Consider the following 17,756-nt stretch of genomic DNA (forward strand, 5'->3'; position numbering starts at 1 on the left):
GAAACAAGGAAAACTCATCTTCTCAGATAAAGAATTAAACAGACAAAGAAACTATAATACACGCTAAACATTACTATGAGCAGAGGGGGTGTTCATCTATTTATTTACCCCAAACCTCCTGGTATATGTTGGGCAATTCTGCTGGCCCCAGAGATACAAAAGAAATGCTAGTGTCGAGGGAAAAGGACACCTAAGGGGATGTGTGAGCTAGAAATGCTGCATGTACAACAGAGGCCCTCTCTGCAGGGGGCCACTGTCACTTCATCAGAGCTTCCTGGGTAGGGCGGGGCATTCAGAAAACACTTCTCGGAGCAGGCAGGAGGAAGGGCCTGCTTTGAACAGTGAGTTTGGCTGTTCATTGATTTAATCGTGCCAAGGACCTGGCAATCCACCTGCCACAACTACAGCAACTACTAGGAGCCCCTGCTGCGTGAACCTGCTCATGATCGTTTGGCCAGTAAGTGGACGCCTGAGTCAAGCTGGGCCAATTAGATTCTTCCCCTTAAGAGGCCCAAAGACCTGATTGGTTCCAGGTCCGAGAACTGGAAGGTCCCGTAGCCCTTGTGTTAGGACAGATATTTGATGCTTTGGAGACACAAGGAAATCTGATTTTAGGAAGGAGGCTGGGGGCTGGCCCCGTGGCGCAGTGGTTAAGTTTGACACACTCCACTTCGGCGGCCTGGGTTTAGTCCCTGGACATGGACCTACACCACTCCTCAGCCGTGCTGTGGCCGCGACCCGCGTATAAAATAGAGGAAGAGGAAGATGGGCACAGATGTTAGCTCAGGGCAAATCTCCCTGGGCCAGGGGGGAGGAGGCTGATCTGCTCACTGGGCCCCCTCCTTAATCCCATCTCCAACCCCATAAGCCCAGGCTTCACCGTCTGCCCTTGGATTCCATATGGGACACAGTTGAAGGGCTTCTATGCAGCCTGAGAAGCCCAAGGTAAATAGGTAACCAGATGGCTTTAGGCTACATCTAGGGACCAATCCTATGACTAGCAGTGAGGCTGCGTCTGGGAAGGGGCGGCGAGGAAGGTGGCAGATGGAGGTCTCGGCTGTCCCTACGGATCCTGCACGGGGTTCATGTCAGTGCACACTTAGTCTCTCAGCTGCTGCTGAAACCCTAGGGTGTGGGACTCGAAACCAAAACAAGCAGCTAGAAGAACAGAAATAGATCCTCAGCTGGCAAAACAGCCTCCAGGCGTACCATCTCGAAATAGCATCCGATACATGCAAACACCTGTAACATTCCCTCGGTGGAAGCCTGAGCTCCAGGGAGCTGACGGTGGCCGGTCCAGGGGTCTCTGTGCCACCCCTCACCCCAAAGCTGACGGATGCACCCACTGGTGATTACCTGCTGGCTCTTCCGTTTCTACGTCCCCAACTCTCGACTCTCACACGAGACCTGACACAGAAAACGCACTTACTGTGAATGTCAAATAAATATGAGCCCACACACTCCTCCTCCTGCACCTAAAACAGGGCTTCTTAACGTGGGGTCCTCAGACCAGGGACCCACGGATAAAATTCAGGGGCCGTGTACTTGGATAGAGAAAAAAACGCAGCTTTGTTTTTACTAACATCTAATTGCAATTAAGCATTTCCTTCTATCTAAATGTAAGCCACAAACCCTAATTTGTCACCATTGAAATCACATATTTCTTATCACACTTGTGGCAGGTGTCCAAAATATTGTGCTCGTCACTGCTTTGAAATTATGTTGAAACCTGCCTCCATGTTACTATTTAACTTATTAATTGATAAAGAAGTACATGTCACTATATCACACAATTGTAACATCTGGATAATTATACTTTACTATAAGTGGCTTCTTTTATAATCATATGCATTTTATTTTATGCATTGAAAACTCTTCCTGCGATGCACAGCACACACCACCCTCTACCTGGGTCTATACTGCAGGTTCCTCACTAGGGGCACACCTTCCACCCTCTGTGTTGGTGTCCGTGCTGGCCCCTCCCCTAGGAAGTCCCTCTCACCCTTCTGAGCTGAGTCAGCTGCTCCTGGCTATTCCAAATCTGTCTCGGAAACAGCAGGGCCTGTGGACTAAAGCACGTCCCCTCACTGCACGATGATGCAAACTTCAAAAGTGTTCCAGCTAATTACACACGCTAAGAGACACCTCAAGGTAAGTGAATAAAAACCAATATAAATCACAGCATGATAGCTGTTTAAAAGGGGGAGGGAGGGGCTGGCGTGTGGACTGCGTTTAGGGACCTGCTTCCCAGGAACAAGTAGGGAAAAGCAGCAGTAACTGGGCAGTGGAGAGACCGGGCAGACCCCACCTCTGCCAGGAGATCAAGGTTAACCTCATCGGCGACAAATCATGTTGACCTGTCACGCTGATAGCGTGATGTGACGAGAATGGCATTTCCCCTCTGTGGTCTGCATTCCCAAAACCCATAACCCGCATTGAGCCAGGAGAAAAACACACAAACGTCAACGGAGGGACATTCTACAAAATGCCTGACTGGTGCTCCTCAAAACTGTCAAGGTCATCAAAAGTGAGGAGTCTTGAGGAACCGTCACAGGCCAGAGAAAGTTAAGGAGCAGGATGACCAGTGTAATGTGGTATCCTGGGTGCATCCTGGGACAGAAAAAGGACAACAGGGACACACTAATGAAATCCCAATAACGTATTAAGCTTTGTTAATAGATCAGGGTTGATTTCTTCGTTGTGACCAAGGTGCCACAGGGGAACCTGGGTGTGGGGTATATGGGAACTCTCTGCACTCAATTTGTGACTGTTCTGTAAATTTTAAACTAATATTAAATAAAAAGTTTAAATGAAAGTGGGAGGTTATACTAAAACCTGTTGTGTTTCTAATTTTTTTTTAAGTGCCATAGAAACAAGCATTACAGTGGCTGTCATTGGGTGTGAGAAAAGGAGTGGTAAAATGTAAAATAATGTCTCCCTCCACTTATAGCCTGAAAGCTTTAGCCCCTTACCACTGCGCTGTCCAGGCTATTGAGCACTTGAAACGGGGCTGGTTTGAATTGCGATGTGCTGTGATGTGAAATAGCTCACTAATTGTTATATTGATTCTGTGTTGGAATAGTGATATTTTGGATATGCTGGGTTAAATGAAATATATTAAAATTAATTTCACGTGTTTCTTCCGACCTTTTCAAATGTGGCTACTAGAAAATTTAAAGTTACATCTGTGGCTCACATTCTATTTTTATTGGAAGTGCTGCTCGACAGCAAAGAAGTGCAATGGCAAGGGGCAATGTGGCAGGAGGCCCTGGTAAGGACAGCCCTTCCCCATGTTGTGATGCTGCACGCACCCTCTCTCGGCAGAGGAAAAAGACACAAGCCACTGCAAAGTTACAAATTTATTGGTCTGGAAATAAATACAAATATTTCATTAAGAAAATCTTCTGGAAAGACTTGTACACAACAGTTTCTTGTCTCAATTCAGCCGCTCCTGCCCTGACCCCTGACCTTTCTGCAGAAGCCAGGGAAAGTCTCCCAGGTGGTACGTGGCAGGTAAACCGAGTCATTGCCCCTCAAGCCTCCTAGAAGGCTTGACTACTTCCTTCTACCCACTTAAGGGTCCCGAAATCACCAGGCCCTAGCGGCTGATTCACAATGTTCCATGCGCTCTGATCAAACTTCCTATAAGATCCTTGGTTAGCCAAAATGAAAATCAAAAGGCAGTAGGACAGGAACTTGGCAGCTACGCCCACATTGCCCAGGAATGTCAGTGGTGCCGCCCCATTCAGCAAAAGGAGGTTAGAGGGGCAGGGAAGAGGGTGAGGCGGGAGAGGGAAGGAAATGCCACGGAACAGACATTCCAGAATCCTTGCGTCTTCTCAGCCACCACTCCCCACGTGAATCCCACCCCTGCAAGAGCCAACAGGTCGAGCTGAAAATCCAGGAATGTTCCCAGGGCAGAAACGTTCAGCCGTCAAGTTCAGATTCAACCCCGGGTGTCCAAGATTGGAAGGTGGATTTAACTCAAGCACACAAGATTCTTGGTAACCGGGGTGGGATCAACTGAAATCAGAACCGCACCAGATGCCATCACGACCACAGGAATCCCATACATCTAGGAACCCAGAGACCACCCCCACCCAACACCCCTGCCCCCCCGCTGCGTGGAGCCCCATCACAGCCAGGTACAGTTGTTTGAATGTTTCCCTCCACTTCCAAGAAAGCAACTATGGATCTAAATGATCTTCCCCATGAATGAAATACCCACTCGCTCATTTTTGGGGTGGGAAGCAGGGGCTGTGGAGAAGGAGGCAGATAGGAGAGCCAAAGTCTTCAATCCATGACACCAAATGTTTGCTGAGACCCTTTCTCTGCAAAGCCAAGAGACGCTGGATTTCGTTGTGCATTGAAAGGGTGCCGGGAAAACAGGCCTGTACGCCTCGGCATTAAGGGTGTATATATGCACGAAATTTAAACATCGATTTCATCAAGTTAACGACCTGGATTTGCCTTTCCGAATGCTTCCAGCCTGCACATGTATTCCACCTTTTTCCCCTGCTTCCTGTTTGGCCTAGTTAAAAGAGCTACCCTGCTCACCCCCTCCCCGAGCCAGAAAAGGGTTTTGTTTCCAGAAACTACACCAGTTTTTCTTTAGCTGGAGAGGAAACCGGAAGTCGGTGGGCGGGGCTTCGGAGCAAACGCCCCTCAGAAGCAGGATGCTCGGGTTAGTCTAGGCTTGGACTTAGGAAGTGTTTACGGCTATGTTTCTCGTTTTTGGTAATTTGGCGTCTCCCAGGGAGGGTAAGAGAGTGGTCACCAGGCCACTCCTTTAATGAAAACAGGACACTGAGATGCTTTTCCCTGGGTCCACCCCACCCCGCCCCCGTCAGAAAGGGCGGCCTCGACAAACCCAATCTCACTTTGTCATCACCAGAGCTCACTCTTAGAAAATAAGCCTTGGATTAATACCGAGTTACTGCGGTGCGGCAGGCAGGGGGCGGGAAGGGGCTGGAGGAGGGGGCAGCTACAGCGATCCCGACCCCAGAGTCCAGAGGGCGGCCGTGCGCACCGGCCGCCTAGCAGGACACCTCCATGGACTTGGGCCCCGCGTTGTTCCCGGTGGCACCGGAGTTGGGGGTGATGTCGAGGCGAGTGCCCTCGCTGGTGTGGGAGCGGCTGCGGGTCCCCTCGCTGGTGTGGGAGCGGCTGCGGGCGCCTTCCAGGGATGTGACGCTGGAGCCCGAGGCCGTGCGGGAGCGCATCAGGCGGGTCATGCTGGCGGAGGGCACTGGGGAGAGAGGAGAGAGCCTGGTTAGGGGACGGGAGAACCCCTAGGGCCACGTGCATGCTAGCAATGGCGCCTCCTCCTGCCCAACCTGGCCGAGCTCCTTTGTGCACTGTCCATCCTCTCAGCAATCCAGCTGCTGGGCTTGCTGTGTCTATCAGCTCACAGGGGTGGAGAGCCAGGCTCAGATGGGGTAAGGACTTCCCGCAGTCACACGGTGGCTTGAACCCAGAGCTGGGTCTGAATCCCAATTCTTCCATGTGCTTAAGAGCTATGTGATTTTGGGATTACCCCATTCTGAGCGCCGGGTCCCAACTGTAAAATGGGAATTCTACTACTGACTCCCTAGTCTGTGCCCGTGTGTATGCCCACCCCCCCGTCAACAATTGCTGGAGCAGGGAGGGCAGTCAAGATCAGCCGGGCTAATCCCTGCTCGACACAGGTGGGGAAACTGAGACCACACAGCAAGTTTGCAGCAGAGCTGTCAGTTGTCTCTTCCCTTGAGAAGCCCGTGAGCTCCCAGGAACTGTCAAGGGCACTGTCCACTCTTTGGGACTTAAAATGCACATGGCAGGTGGCTGATAAAGTGGAATGAAGACAAAACCATCCCCTCACCTGTACCGGGTTGATTAGTGCTCCCCCCCCCCAAATTCATGTCCACCTGAACCTCAGAACGTAGCCTTATTTGGAAATAGAGTTTTTGCAGATATATTTCATTAAGCTGAGGTCATACTGGATTGGAGTGAGGTCGAATGCAATGGCTCGTGTCCATGTAAGAAGAGGAGACAGAGACAGACACACAGACACTGTGAAGACAGAGGCAGAGAGATCAGAGTGATGCAGCTACAAGCCAAGGAGCACCAAGGACTGCCAGTGGCCCCCAGAAGCTGGAAGAGGCAAGGAAGGATGCGTCCAAGAACCTCGGAGGGAGCATGGCCCTGCGCAGACCTTGACCTTGGATTTCTAGCCTTGAGAACTGTAGTACTGTGAGAGGATAAACTTTGGCTGTTTGAAGCCATCCAGTGATTAACCAGGGGATTAACGGCAGAAACTAAGATGCCACCTAACTGAAGCATCATTGCCAAGGCCACATGGAATGACGGGCACCACAGACGCAAGCACCTGATGCACACACATGTAGGTGGGGCTTACATTACTCGCTCGTCGGCCATATGCATTGGCTTTCTGTGGCAGACACCCACAAACAGAATTAATCCTTGCTGGGATAGAATTTTCTTCTCAAAGAGCTAGTTTCTGAATCCAGAAAGAATCGGGATCAATCCCACATCTATCGCTCCCGTACAGCCACGTGCCGCTTAATGATGGGAATACATTCTAAGAAATGCGTTGTTAGGCGATTTCGTCGTTGTGCGAACGTCATATAGAGTGCGCTTACAAAAACCTAGATGGTGTAGCCTACTACACCTAGGCTCTTGGTACTAATCTTAGGGGACCACCATCGTATGTGTGGTCCGTCATTGACCGAAATGTTGTTATGCAGTGCATAACTGCATTTTCTCTGAGCCCCTATTTCTCGACCCCAAATCTGCAAGTTTTACTGACCTCGAGGGCTCTGGTGACTATAGAACGGTGTCATGGATGCAAATGGCTAGTCACACCTGGCCCAGCATCCGAGGAGGCCCTCAAGTGATCACTTCCCTTCTCTTTGGCTGATGCCTCTGGACTATAGCTCTTCCTGCTGTCTTCCCTCATAACCTGCAGGATGCTTCGGCTTTCTGGGAGTAGAAGCTGGTGTGTGTGTGTGTGTAGGGGAGCGACAAGGTCTGTGCTTTGCTTCCTTTCTCCCCAGAATACACTTTCCAAGCAGAAATCCAAACCCAGGGCACATCCAAGACAAATGAGTCCTGGGTCACGCCCTGCAAGGTAAACAGAGGCTGCCCAGCAGCTCTCTCCAGTTACGCCTTCGCTGGCACGTCGCCCACGGGGAAAGCACGCCCAAGGGCAGGAGACCCACAGGCAGATGTTTTCTGCTGGAAGAGGGCACCTTGGGACAAGGATCCTGCCCGAAGCATGTAAGTCGGGTTCCCCTGCTCTCAGCCTCGCTAGAAACTAAACATAGCTGAGGCCAAGCTTAAGACTGCGGTCAGTTCACCAAACATAACATTACTATTTTAAATGAGCCAACAGTTTAAGTCTCAGAAAAAAAACGGAAGAGACTAGCCGTTCAGACTTCCTAGTTAAGATGCGCACATAAATTGGAATTCCGAGCGGTAGGCAGGAAGAGCCAAAAGAGCCACATCACGGCCAGCACCACGGCCGTACAGGGATGAGCACCAACCGTGGCCGCTGCCCGACAGAGGGCTGCACCTTGGCACTGTCTGTCCTGGCCCTGGGGCCGCATTCCTGAAAAAGCGCTGTATGTGTCTAACAATATACCATCACCACAGCACAAGAAGCTGCACGTTCTTGAATTACACTTCTCTTTGTCCTTCCACTCCCAAATTTAATGATTTAGCAAAGAAATGCTCTGTCTTGAATATAAGCGACTTTGTCACCCACTTACTCAGAGCTTTACAGTCCGAACTTTCATTGATCCCCACTCTGCTCTTTGCTTAATCTGTCAAAGCCTCAGTTTCATCGGTTGTAAAATGGGGATAAGAATTATCTCATAGGATTATTGTGATGGCTAAATAAGAAAAATAAAGGATTTACTAATCTTTCATCATTATCACCACCATCATCACTATCTTCAGCATTATCATCATCACCACCACTGTCATCATCACCATCATAATCACCACCACCACCACAATAACTACCACCACCATCATCATCATCGCTATCTTCAGCATCATCAGCATCACCACCACCATCATCATTATTATGACTACAATCGGAAATCTCTTAAGAAAGCATGTATTCAAAATTAAAAACATTTTCATGGTTTCACTGTTGTCTTGGTGCTTAAATGGATAGTCTTCACCTAACCCTAAAAACCTTCCCTGGTGTGAAACAACTTCTGTTCAACCACAGAGGGAGAATCAGCCACCAAGGGATAAAGGAGAGACTAGAACCCTTGGTGCAGTGCCGCCCACTGCCTCTGCACCTCAATATTTCTTCCCCTGACCCACCCAGTTTGCAAAAGGCTGCAGCTGGACAAGGTGATACAGAATATTCATTCAAACCTGGCTCAGGGCACCACATCTCCCATTCCCACACCTGCCCCTCAACCCACTGCCTGCTGGGAAACGCCATACTTACTGTATCCCATGCCCTGCACGAAGTACTTGAAGGCCTCGGCAAGCTTGGCTGGCTGCAGGAGGAAAGAAGGGAGAGCGCAGTCAGTCACTGGAGGTGGCCACATGGAGCTGTGCCTTTGGTCACCTTCATGAAAGACCATGGCCCAACATAGAAGGCCACCATGTTGATAGGACAATACACAAAGGTAAAGGGAACACTATGGGATAGTCATGGGGACCAAAATTAGCTTTGACTAGTGAGGAAAAATTCAAGTTGACTTCACAGCTGGGGGAGCTTCGTCAAGTTATATGACGTGTCTGAGCCAGTTTCTCCACCTGTAAAATATGGGCAGAGTGCCACACCCACATCTGAGGGTTTCTTTGAAGAAGATGACATTTGATAAAGCGATGTGCCCAACTCAGCATCTAGAATGTAACAGCATCAGCATCATGTGCATTCTTTGTGCCAAGGGCTGTGCGGCATTATCTCGTTTTCTCCGGACAACAACCTCATGAGGTTGGTACCATTTTCATATACATCTCATAGCTGAACAGACTTGGAGAGGTAAACAATCCATCCAACGTCCTATAGTTACTTAGTGGTGTGTCTTGAAGATCAACCCAGGGCTTTCTAAACCCCATGCTCTCAAGGCAGTGCCCTCTCGGCCTCAGTAGCAGGCTGGCTGGATGGATGGATGGACGGATGGAAGAAAGGATGGTAGATAGATAGATAAAAAGGAAAGAAGATGGATGGATGGATGGAAAGAAGGAAGAAAGGAAGGAAGGATAGAAGGAAGGAAGACAGAAAGATAAAAAGGAAAAAAGATGAATGGATAGATGAATGGAAAGAAGGAAGGAGGATGGATAGATTGAGTGAAAAGAAGGATGGATGCACAGAAAGAAGGAAAGATGAATGGATGAAGGAAAAAAATGGAAAGAAGGAAAGATGGAAAGATGGATGAATGGATGGACTGTTGCACAAACTAATTGATCAATTAACTGAGCTACTTGATGTGAAATGAGTTGAGAATGCTGAGAACACACCCAGTTCTGCCAATTACTCTCAAAATTTTAATTTAATCTAAAGTAGGAGCTGAATGCTCAACTAAAGGCCATATTCACAGTCTAATTGCCTCCAGCTCTCAAATGCAATGCCCTGGGTCTGTTCTGAGAAGTCATCAGCGGAGGCCGTGTTCCCACCCACCTCCACCAACTCCTGACACTATTCCACAAGGAGCTAAATGACATTTAAAGGAGGGGCTGTGCTCAAATTGCCCTCTGGGGTTTGGGTGACAATGGTAAGAAAGTGACAAGAGTTGCAGGTTGGGGCTGCAGAGAGCCAAGGACTCCTGTGTTCAAGAAGGCGAACAGAAATAAGAATGCGGACTTAGGAACGAGAATACCTGGGCCCAAATTTGGCTCCCCTGCGTGACCACGGGCAATCTCTCCCATCTTTTAACCTCACTTCCCTCATTCTCTTCCTCGTTCTCTTCCTATCTCTAAGGACTGTTGCAAGGATCAAATGGAATGAAGGGTGGGAACGCCCTTTGTAAACATGCGCCCAACTTGCCAGGGCAGAAGGATGAGGGATGACACAGTACTTGGTCCTCCTTGGGCTGGTCACCTGGAAGCCTGGGCTAGTTCAGCTCCTGCCATGATATTTACAATGTGTTTTCATTCTGGCCAGGGCTAGATCTGTTTTCATTTCAACCAGAGAAAGGAAGAAAGGAAGGGAGAGAGAAAGAGTGTGGAGAGGGAGAGATGGAAGGAAAAATGGCGCCTCTTCTCTCCAGCCAACTTAAGGCCCTGGGTGGCACTGTCCTAGCAGGAGACTCAGGAGCAAGCTGGACTGAGAACCGGCTCCCCCCTAATGTGCAGGTATTAACCCACACTTACGTCTAAGCAGGGCTCTGTTGGGAGCCCATCTGTTCCTTCCGGCAGCTGGGACATCCCACCCTTCTCTGGCTACTCCCAGCTATCAAATGGGCACGACATAACAGCAGATAAAAAGCTGAAAATATTTTTTGTTCTTTTCTAGTGGGTGCAGAGGGAGACGCTGTGGAAACAGGTGCAGAGAAGCGAAGAGAGCCACCAAAGGCCACTTCTGCTCATACTTCTAGACTAAAACACTGCAATGAGATGGGACCCAGAGCAATGAGCCAAGATCCAGCATCCGCCTGATGCAGAAATCTGCTCCTGGGGCTGCCCCATGGGCCCCTCGGCCTCTCCTTCAGACCCCCGGTGGAATACTTCACAGCCCCAAAGAGAAGACTGTTTTTCTGTTGGCACAGTTCCAGCTCTAAGAATTATATATGGCGCCCAGATGGACGTCTCTGCCATGGCCATGCACTGGGGCCGTGGGAGCCAAGACTCACCCTTTTCTGTCCCACAACCCTCGAAATGGGCAGGCCCACATGAAAACAATCAAGGAGCTGATTGCTTCCACATGGAGAGGCACCACATGGAATAGTGAAAACCCAGAAAGGACCTAAATGTCCAGCAATAGCGCATCAGGGAAAGAAATTATGGGATATCTGTACAATGGCGTTTTCTGCCATCATTAAAAATTAAGACACAGAACATTTTTTAACCAAATGGAGATATCCCTGAGATGTGAAATTATGTGGGCAAGTGAAAAACATACCTGCCACATGATCCTGATTTTGCTTAAAGTAAGACAAAAATGTATGAAACTATATCAGAAAGGAGACTAGAGGGAAATACTTTCAAGTTTGTAACAACAGTAATCTGAAGTTGGGGCACTACAGACATGGTTTTTTAAATGATTATTTTATCCATCTGTATTTTAAAATTTCTTGATAAACATGTATTACTTTATAATTAGAAAAGCAGAAGCAATAAATATCAGTGATTAAAAAAAGAAAAACTTCCCAAAATATACACACACACTGCTTTTCATCTCCTCTCCGCCCCCTGCTCTGGGCCTGAGCTCCGGGAGCCCAGGGCTCCAGCAGAAGCCCGTGGTCTCTGGGGTCAGGTACACTGACCTTCTGGTCCATGTTGCCAGGCTGTGTCCCCTTGGCAAACCCCTTTACCCCTGTGAACGCCAGAATCATCTACTCTACAAAGGCTTCTGGGCGATCCCATAAATCCTCACATGTAAACACCTTTTATAAACAGTGAGCATCCACAAACTGTCATCAGATGTCATGGCCAGATGGGGGACAAGCAGGCAGGGAGAGAAAAGGTACTAACAGGTCTCAGAGGCACATGCCCCCCTACCTGGGGAGCCGTAACAGGTGGACTCACCTGGGAGATCTGCGGGAGGCCGCCACAATCCGCCATCTGGAAGAGAAGGGAAGCTGGTTAGTGCCGAACACCTGGGCGGAGGCGATCCTCGCTCTGTGAACCAGCTCCAAGTGGTGCCCACCCTCCGCTGCCCTGCCCTGTTGAGGGGGGACTGGGCATGTTATGGGCAGAGACACCCAAACCCCAGCCAGGAAGGCTGCTGTCATCACTATCCATCTCGGCACTGAACTATCTTCTTGGCGACCACTGCTTGTAGCTTATGACAAGCCAGGCACTGTGCTAGGCCCTGTAGATAATTCCTGTCTGTTCCACAAGAACCCTGGAAGGGACGAATGCACCATTTCAGAGGCAGAAACGGGCCGGAGTGCCTGAGGAACGTGCAAGTTTCCATCCAGGGCCTGTCTGACCAGAAAGCATTCACAGCACAGGGCTCTGGACATACATCCTCTTTAAAGACTCCCTCGGAAGGAAACTGCTAGATTCGAGACTTCGGGCCTGATTGGGGGTCTTCACTGGCCTCCCTTGATAAATGCTGTAACTCCCAAAGTTCCCGTTCCATCCCATCGCTGCTTAAAGCCAGTCCGGGCATGTGTGAATATTTATCGAGGGCTCAGGCTTGGGGGCAGCAGGGTGAGGATGGGCCAGGATGGGCGAGAATGGCCTGGAGGGTGACAGGACTGGAAGGTGTGAGTGAGGGAGGGTGGGTGAGGCTGCGCCGTCCTACAGCCCCGAGTCTCAAAGCCAGATCCCGAAGGTGAGCCTCGCGGCCACGCTAACCCAGGACCACCGTCCGGACACCAGAAAGCAGTGGCAGGATGCTGGACTAATGCCAGGGGCCACACAGCAGGGCAGGGTGGGCAGTGGGGAGAGAGTGTCTGGAATCAGGCTGAAACAGGTTCTGATCCTGGATCTACCGTCAAACCAGCCACCAGATCCCAGACAGGTCACCTACCCTCTGTTGTGGGATGTCGGGTGAATTATGTCTCCCCCAAAAGATATACGCAAGTCCTAACCCCAAGGACCGGAAAATGTGATCATATTTGGAAATAGGGTCTTTGCAGATGGGATTAGGTGAAGATGAGGTCATACTGGATTAGGGTGGGCCCTAAATCCAGTGACTGATGTCCTTCAAACGAGAGGGAAATCTGGACGCAGAGACACACAGGGAGAAGGCTGTGTGACAATGGAGGCAGACTGGAGGGACGCGTCTGCCAGCCACAGAGCACCGAGGACTGCCAGCCAGCAGGGGAGGCTGGGAAGGGGCAAGGAAGAATGCTCCCTCGAGCTTCAGAGGGAGCTCGGCCCTGCCCACAGCTTGATTTCGGACGGCAGCCTCCAGAACAGCGAAAGAACGGGTTCCTGTGGCTCTCAGCCTCCCGGTTTGTGGAACTTTGTTCCACCTGAGGACACTGGTCCACCCTTCTCCAAGGTGCTTTCCTCGTCTTCCTAACAGCAGTGACGGGGCCATCCCCATCTGGGTCTGTATCTCTGTCCATCTTCTTCCCGGGACAGCAGCCTGGATGCTGCGGGAGTCCAGACACAGATGTGTTTGGACAATCTAGACAAAGGACGCTCACTTTGTCCCACTTTGCAAAAGCTAGCCAATTAGCAGCCCCCTCGGGCCCGAAGCCCAGCATCTTCCAGTCTCGCAATTTCCTTTTGAGGGAATCTTGAAAGAAAATGTAAGGGAAGAACAAATTATAGGGACCAGCCCCCCCAGGAAGCACCAGACACCTCTCTCGTGCCTTTCAAAGGCATCCCGCTTTCACAAGGGGAGTGGAGGGTACAGCTTCTTGTCCTCCCCCACACAGGGGGCCGCCTCATATCACACAGGCCCCTCCTGGTCACCTGCCCTCCCAGGGGGACAACCAGAAAGGTTCCTGCTTTCATGCTGCAGCCTGGGTCACGGCTGCCACAAACACCACATGGGTTTGGAAGGTACATCAGTCCCCTCGAACAGGGTACTGGCAGGGGCTGCGACACAGACCCCAGATCCAGCTACAGAGAGAGCAAGCACACATGGGTTCAGATGACCTGTGGGGAGAGGCCTCCCTCCACAGCCTCAGGGGTCCATTCTCTCCTATTCGACAGGCAGGGCCCCTCTCCAAGGTACGTCCTGGCCCTACTCCCAACCGAGAGAGCCCTGTCTGCATGCCTCCTGGTCCGCCCCTCGCCAGAGCACCACAGTGGCTGCCCGTGGACTCATGGGTCCCGGAGAGGGCTCTTCTCATCTTTGTGGCCTTGGGTCACCAGCCGGCACCCAAAGATGTTTGTGAATAGACACACTAAATAATCATTTCCAGGGATTCTGACCACCAGCTTTGCCTCAATCAGACGCAACTCAATTCTGCAGAAACTTGCAGGTTTCTAAGACAGCACAGACACAGATGCCCCTCATTCTCCCTGTACCTTGAGCAGAGTGGTCTTCGTCGGGTCCAGTTTCGAGTTGCACTCCACCTGGACAGGGAAAGGGAGAAGAAATTTGTGAATTTTCCCCGTGGAGCCAAAGTCATAACCTCTCCCCCTTCCCTGCTGCTCTGCCGCCATCATCAGAGATTCCAGCACTCCTACTGGCAGAGAAGAACGCACGCTCTGGGATCAAACATATGTGAATTTAAATTCCAGCCCTGCCACTGCTAGCTATGAGACCCGGGACAAGTTAGTTCACTTCTTTGAGCCTCAGTTTCCTCATCAATAAAATGGGGATACTATCTTTTTCAAAGGGTTGTTATGAAGATTGTCTAAAATGTAGGAGGTGCTCCGGAAATATCTGCTGAATGAATGACGCCGTTTAACCAGCTGCTGCCAGTAATTCTGTAGAATGGACAGCCCCAGTCTTACAACTATTCTTCCTATGAAATCACATCCACCAAACTGGTTTCTCTCTGCAGTCTGTCAATGACTCTCTTGAAAGTGCATCCAGAAGTGGGCAGAATACCCACACGTAAACTGTGATAGTCAAAGTGCTTACTATACAACTATCACCTCCCTTGATGGGAACAATATATCTCTATTGATGCAGCCTATGATTATGTCCAGTGGGTTAGATCCCAAGAAACTCATGGTTCATTAAAACACCCCAGATGTTTACTAAATGAACATTTACAGATGCTGCTCTGTAGCCCACCGCATAAGACATGTCCCCACTCTAGGACTCTGCTCAATAGCCCCTAAGTCTCCAACGTCCCCAGCTACAGTGATGTTGGAAAGGTAGAGCTCCTGCTTTGCATCCACAACATCACAGGTGGGAACGAAGGGGTGAAATGAGCCAGAAAGCCTCGCCTAAGCCCCACTCCCCAGGTGCCCCTCTGCCCTCCCAGTTGACCAGGCACCAACCAGGTCTGAAAGCTCCACCTGACCCCCAAATGGGAGGAGAGTCTCTTGGCCAGGAAGCCGAGTGGCAAAGATGCCCAGATAATCAAGCCAATGAGGGGCAGACTGGCAGGTAAGGGGCTGGGAGAGGAGACAGTGGGCCCACTGCCAAGCGGCCGGGGCTGGCAGTCATCAGGGACAGAGGCTGATGGCCGGGCTCTCTACCCAAAGGCCAACATGGCATTTAGAAGACGTGCCCGCCCTGATGGGAGCAGAGGAGGGGAATAAGGCGGGCAGGGAGACGTCACGCAACGTCTTAATTTCTGCAGAATTAAGCACAGAAACCAGCAGTTGATTTCTACATACCACAGCATCCACAGCAGGAGAATTGTCGCCAACCACCAACAGAGCAGGACACCTGGGGGCAGGAGAGATGGCAGGTTAACACAAGGTTCATTTAAAGACTCTCACACGCCCAGGCCTGCCAGGCTGGGACCAGAGTCCCAAAAAAGTGCATTTTGGTTTCCCCAGTACCCTTTGCTGTTTTTACTTCCTTCTCCCTCCAGGCTCTGCTTTGTTCTTAGGCTAAAACTGGTTAGCAGTCGTTTACACCTTAGTATAATTTCAGCCAGACAATTTCTGTGCCCTGATATTTTTATTTTCAAGCACTCTCTCCTCAAAGAAGGACGGGTAGGATTTTGCCAGCAATCAAGATGAGAAGACAAAAAGGACATGTCTGACAAAGGAAACAGCATGGGCCAAGTTCAGGTGTCAAATAATATGGTTCACTTAAGGAACTATAAACAGACACGGTCATTACTGGTGGACACAGTTTGTCGCATCCACAGCCGTCTTGTCCTCCCAGCTTCATAGGGCACCTTAGGGTGGGTTCATTTCCAGGCTCTGTGAAGCAAAGACTGACGCTGCATTTGATGTATGGTAGGGGCTTAATAAATCCTGTCCAAAGCATGAACATCGTTCCTTCTCTGAGATCAGAGGTCCCAACCCAGGTCACCGGGGCCCCCTAGGAACTGAACGCCTGCACAGGAGCAGGCCAGCGAGGCTGGGTTGGGCCCAGTCCCTGGGCAGAATACAGCCGATTCTCGCTGATGGCGACACCCTAGCACACGTCCGCCAAGCCCAGAAAGAGGCCCTGCCAGCATGTGTGGGCAAGGCCAACAGACAGCGTGGGGGAGAGAGCAACTCACTGCAGCGTGACGGTGTGCGCTCCGGGCATCGGCCGCTCGATCTCCAGGTCCCGCCGGCTGCAGGCAGCAAATGCACCATCAGCATCCGCAGACACCCCCCCGCTGGAGGAAGCCCCTCCCACCGCGCCCAGCCCGGGGGGGTCCTGCCATTGACCCTTCTGGCAAACCCCCCACACGCCAACCTGTGCGAGGTCATCTGGCTTTGGGGAAACCTCTTAGCTCTCCCCACCGCCGGCCTCTCCTAATGGTCAGCCACGGACACAGGCATGTCCTTCCTCCCAACCCTTTGAGGGCTCGGCTGCGTCCACTCGTGCCTGCGGCCCGCTGGTCAGGCGTGGTGGCTCAGCTCCTTGCAAGGAGCTCAAACCTCGGGGAGGCACCTTATTTCCCTGGGCCCTTAGGGTACCCCTGTCCTGACAATCAATTTGCTCCAATTCAGGGGCTGCATCTTCTACTAGTTTTGTGATCCCGCCACCTCGCCCCCCTGTTCCAGACCTACAGCAGGGGCCCGACCATGGCCGTGGTGCGGCCGCCGGCAGCCCCATACCTGTTGTAGGCGTTGATGAACAGGTGCAGGTTGCCGGGGTTCATGTCGTTCACGATGTGCTGGCGGTAGGTGTGGACCACCTCCACGTTACTCTGCATTTCCTCCTGCAGTCAGAGAGGGGGACATGCCCTTCACTGGGACTGGGGCCCTGCGCCGGTCACGGCCGTCCCCATCCTCCAGGTCACATAGGTACACAGGGAAGATAATCCTGTCTGATGCACAAGGCTGCTCCAGAGCCCAAGGAAACCTTTGGAAAAGCGGAAGCCACTCCCCGGATGCTGACTGCTGTCTGACCATCAGCTGCAGCACAAAGGAGCCTGCAGGGCAAAGCAGGCTCTTCTGGGCTCCGACTTAGGGGGTTCTGATTTGAATTAGTCCCCCTGGATCTGGAGCGTGGCTCCATCACTGCCCCTTTTCACGCCAAGTGCCTTAACCGCTCTGAGCCTCAGTTTCCTCAAAGAAAAAGGAGGAGGGATAATATTTCCTATTCTATCAGGTTGTGGGGTTTAACACAGGTTGTGCACCCAGAAGCCCCTTGGAAACAGTAAAAATCGACACAACTGTTAGCAATGATCGTTACTTAATGGGGAGAGTTGAAAAGAAGCTTTTCACGCTTGGAAAATAAAACCAACTCATGCAATGGGAAGTTGCCGGAAAGAAGGGCCATCCGGATTCCCGGGGGGTCACCCAGAGCCTTGCAGAAGGTCGGCCTCTACCTTGCCTCTCCCCGGCTCCTTTCCGAACGTGACTCGGGACAAGCCAGCAAGTTATAAGCTCGCTCTGGTTCTCATTTGTACATCGGTGGATGCTGCAGCTTTCAGAGAACATCCCGATGTGATCAATGACACCAGAGCAGGAGCCGGAGGGAGCGAGGGGGCCAATGTCAAGCCCCAGCCGCTGCCAAAACCATCCTCGATCATTTAAGCAACAGAGAGGCCAACCGGCTGTTCAAAGGCAAATCAGGAAAAAATAGG

The 17,756-nt window shown here is 51.0% G+C and overlaps 1 protein-coding gene and 1 long non-coding RNA gene across 3 annotated transcripts in view; one reads left to right on the forward strand and one right to left on the reverse strand.

Moving 5' to 3' along the window:
- Positions 1 to 1,998: 1,998 nt before the first annotated feature.
- LOC138915468 (uncharacterized) lies at positions 1,999 to 15,997 on the forward strand. The gene is made up of 2 exons (XR_011421451.1): positions 1,999 to 2,151; positions 10,484 to 15,997. It is a non-coding gene; the product is annotated as an uncharacterized lncRNA (long non-coding RNA).
- Positions 3,345 to 17,756, reverse strand: part of NDRG1 (N-myc downstream regulated 1) — a 55,806-nt gene continuing 41,394 nt past the window's right edge. For both annotated transcript variants that reach the window (XM_023648990.2, XM_023648991.2), the window contains 7 exons: positions 16,783 to 16,886; positions 16,236 to 16,292; positions 15,394 to 15,445; positions 14,125 to 14,172; positions 11,716 to 11,751; positions 8,468 to 8,519; positions 3,345 to 5,248 (listed from right to left, as the gene is read on the reverse strand). In XM_023648990.2, coding sequence (XP_023504758.1) covers positions 5,037 to 5,248; positions 8,468 to 8,519; positions 11,716 to 11,751; positions 14,125 to 14,172; positions 15,394 to 15,445; positions 16,236 to 16,292; positions 16,783 to 16,886 — 561 coding nt within the window. In that variant the 3' untranslated portion in view covers positions 3,345 to 5,036. The remainder of the gene's footprint in view (positions 5,249 to 8,467; positions 8,520 to 11,715; positions 11,752 to 14,124; positions 14,173 to 15,393; positions 15,446 to 16,235; positions 16,293 to 16,782; positions 16,887 to 17,756) is intronic.

This window comes from Equus caballus, chromosome 9 (genome assembly GCF_041296265.1).
Source record: "Equus caballus isolate H_3958 breed thoroughbred chromosome 9, TB-T2T, whole genome shotgun sequence".
NCBI lineage: Eukaryota > Metazoa > Chordata > Mammalia > Perissodactyla > Equidae > Equus > Equus caballus.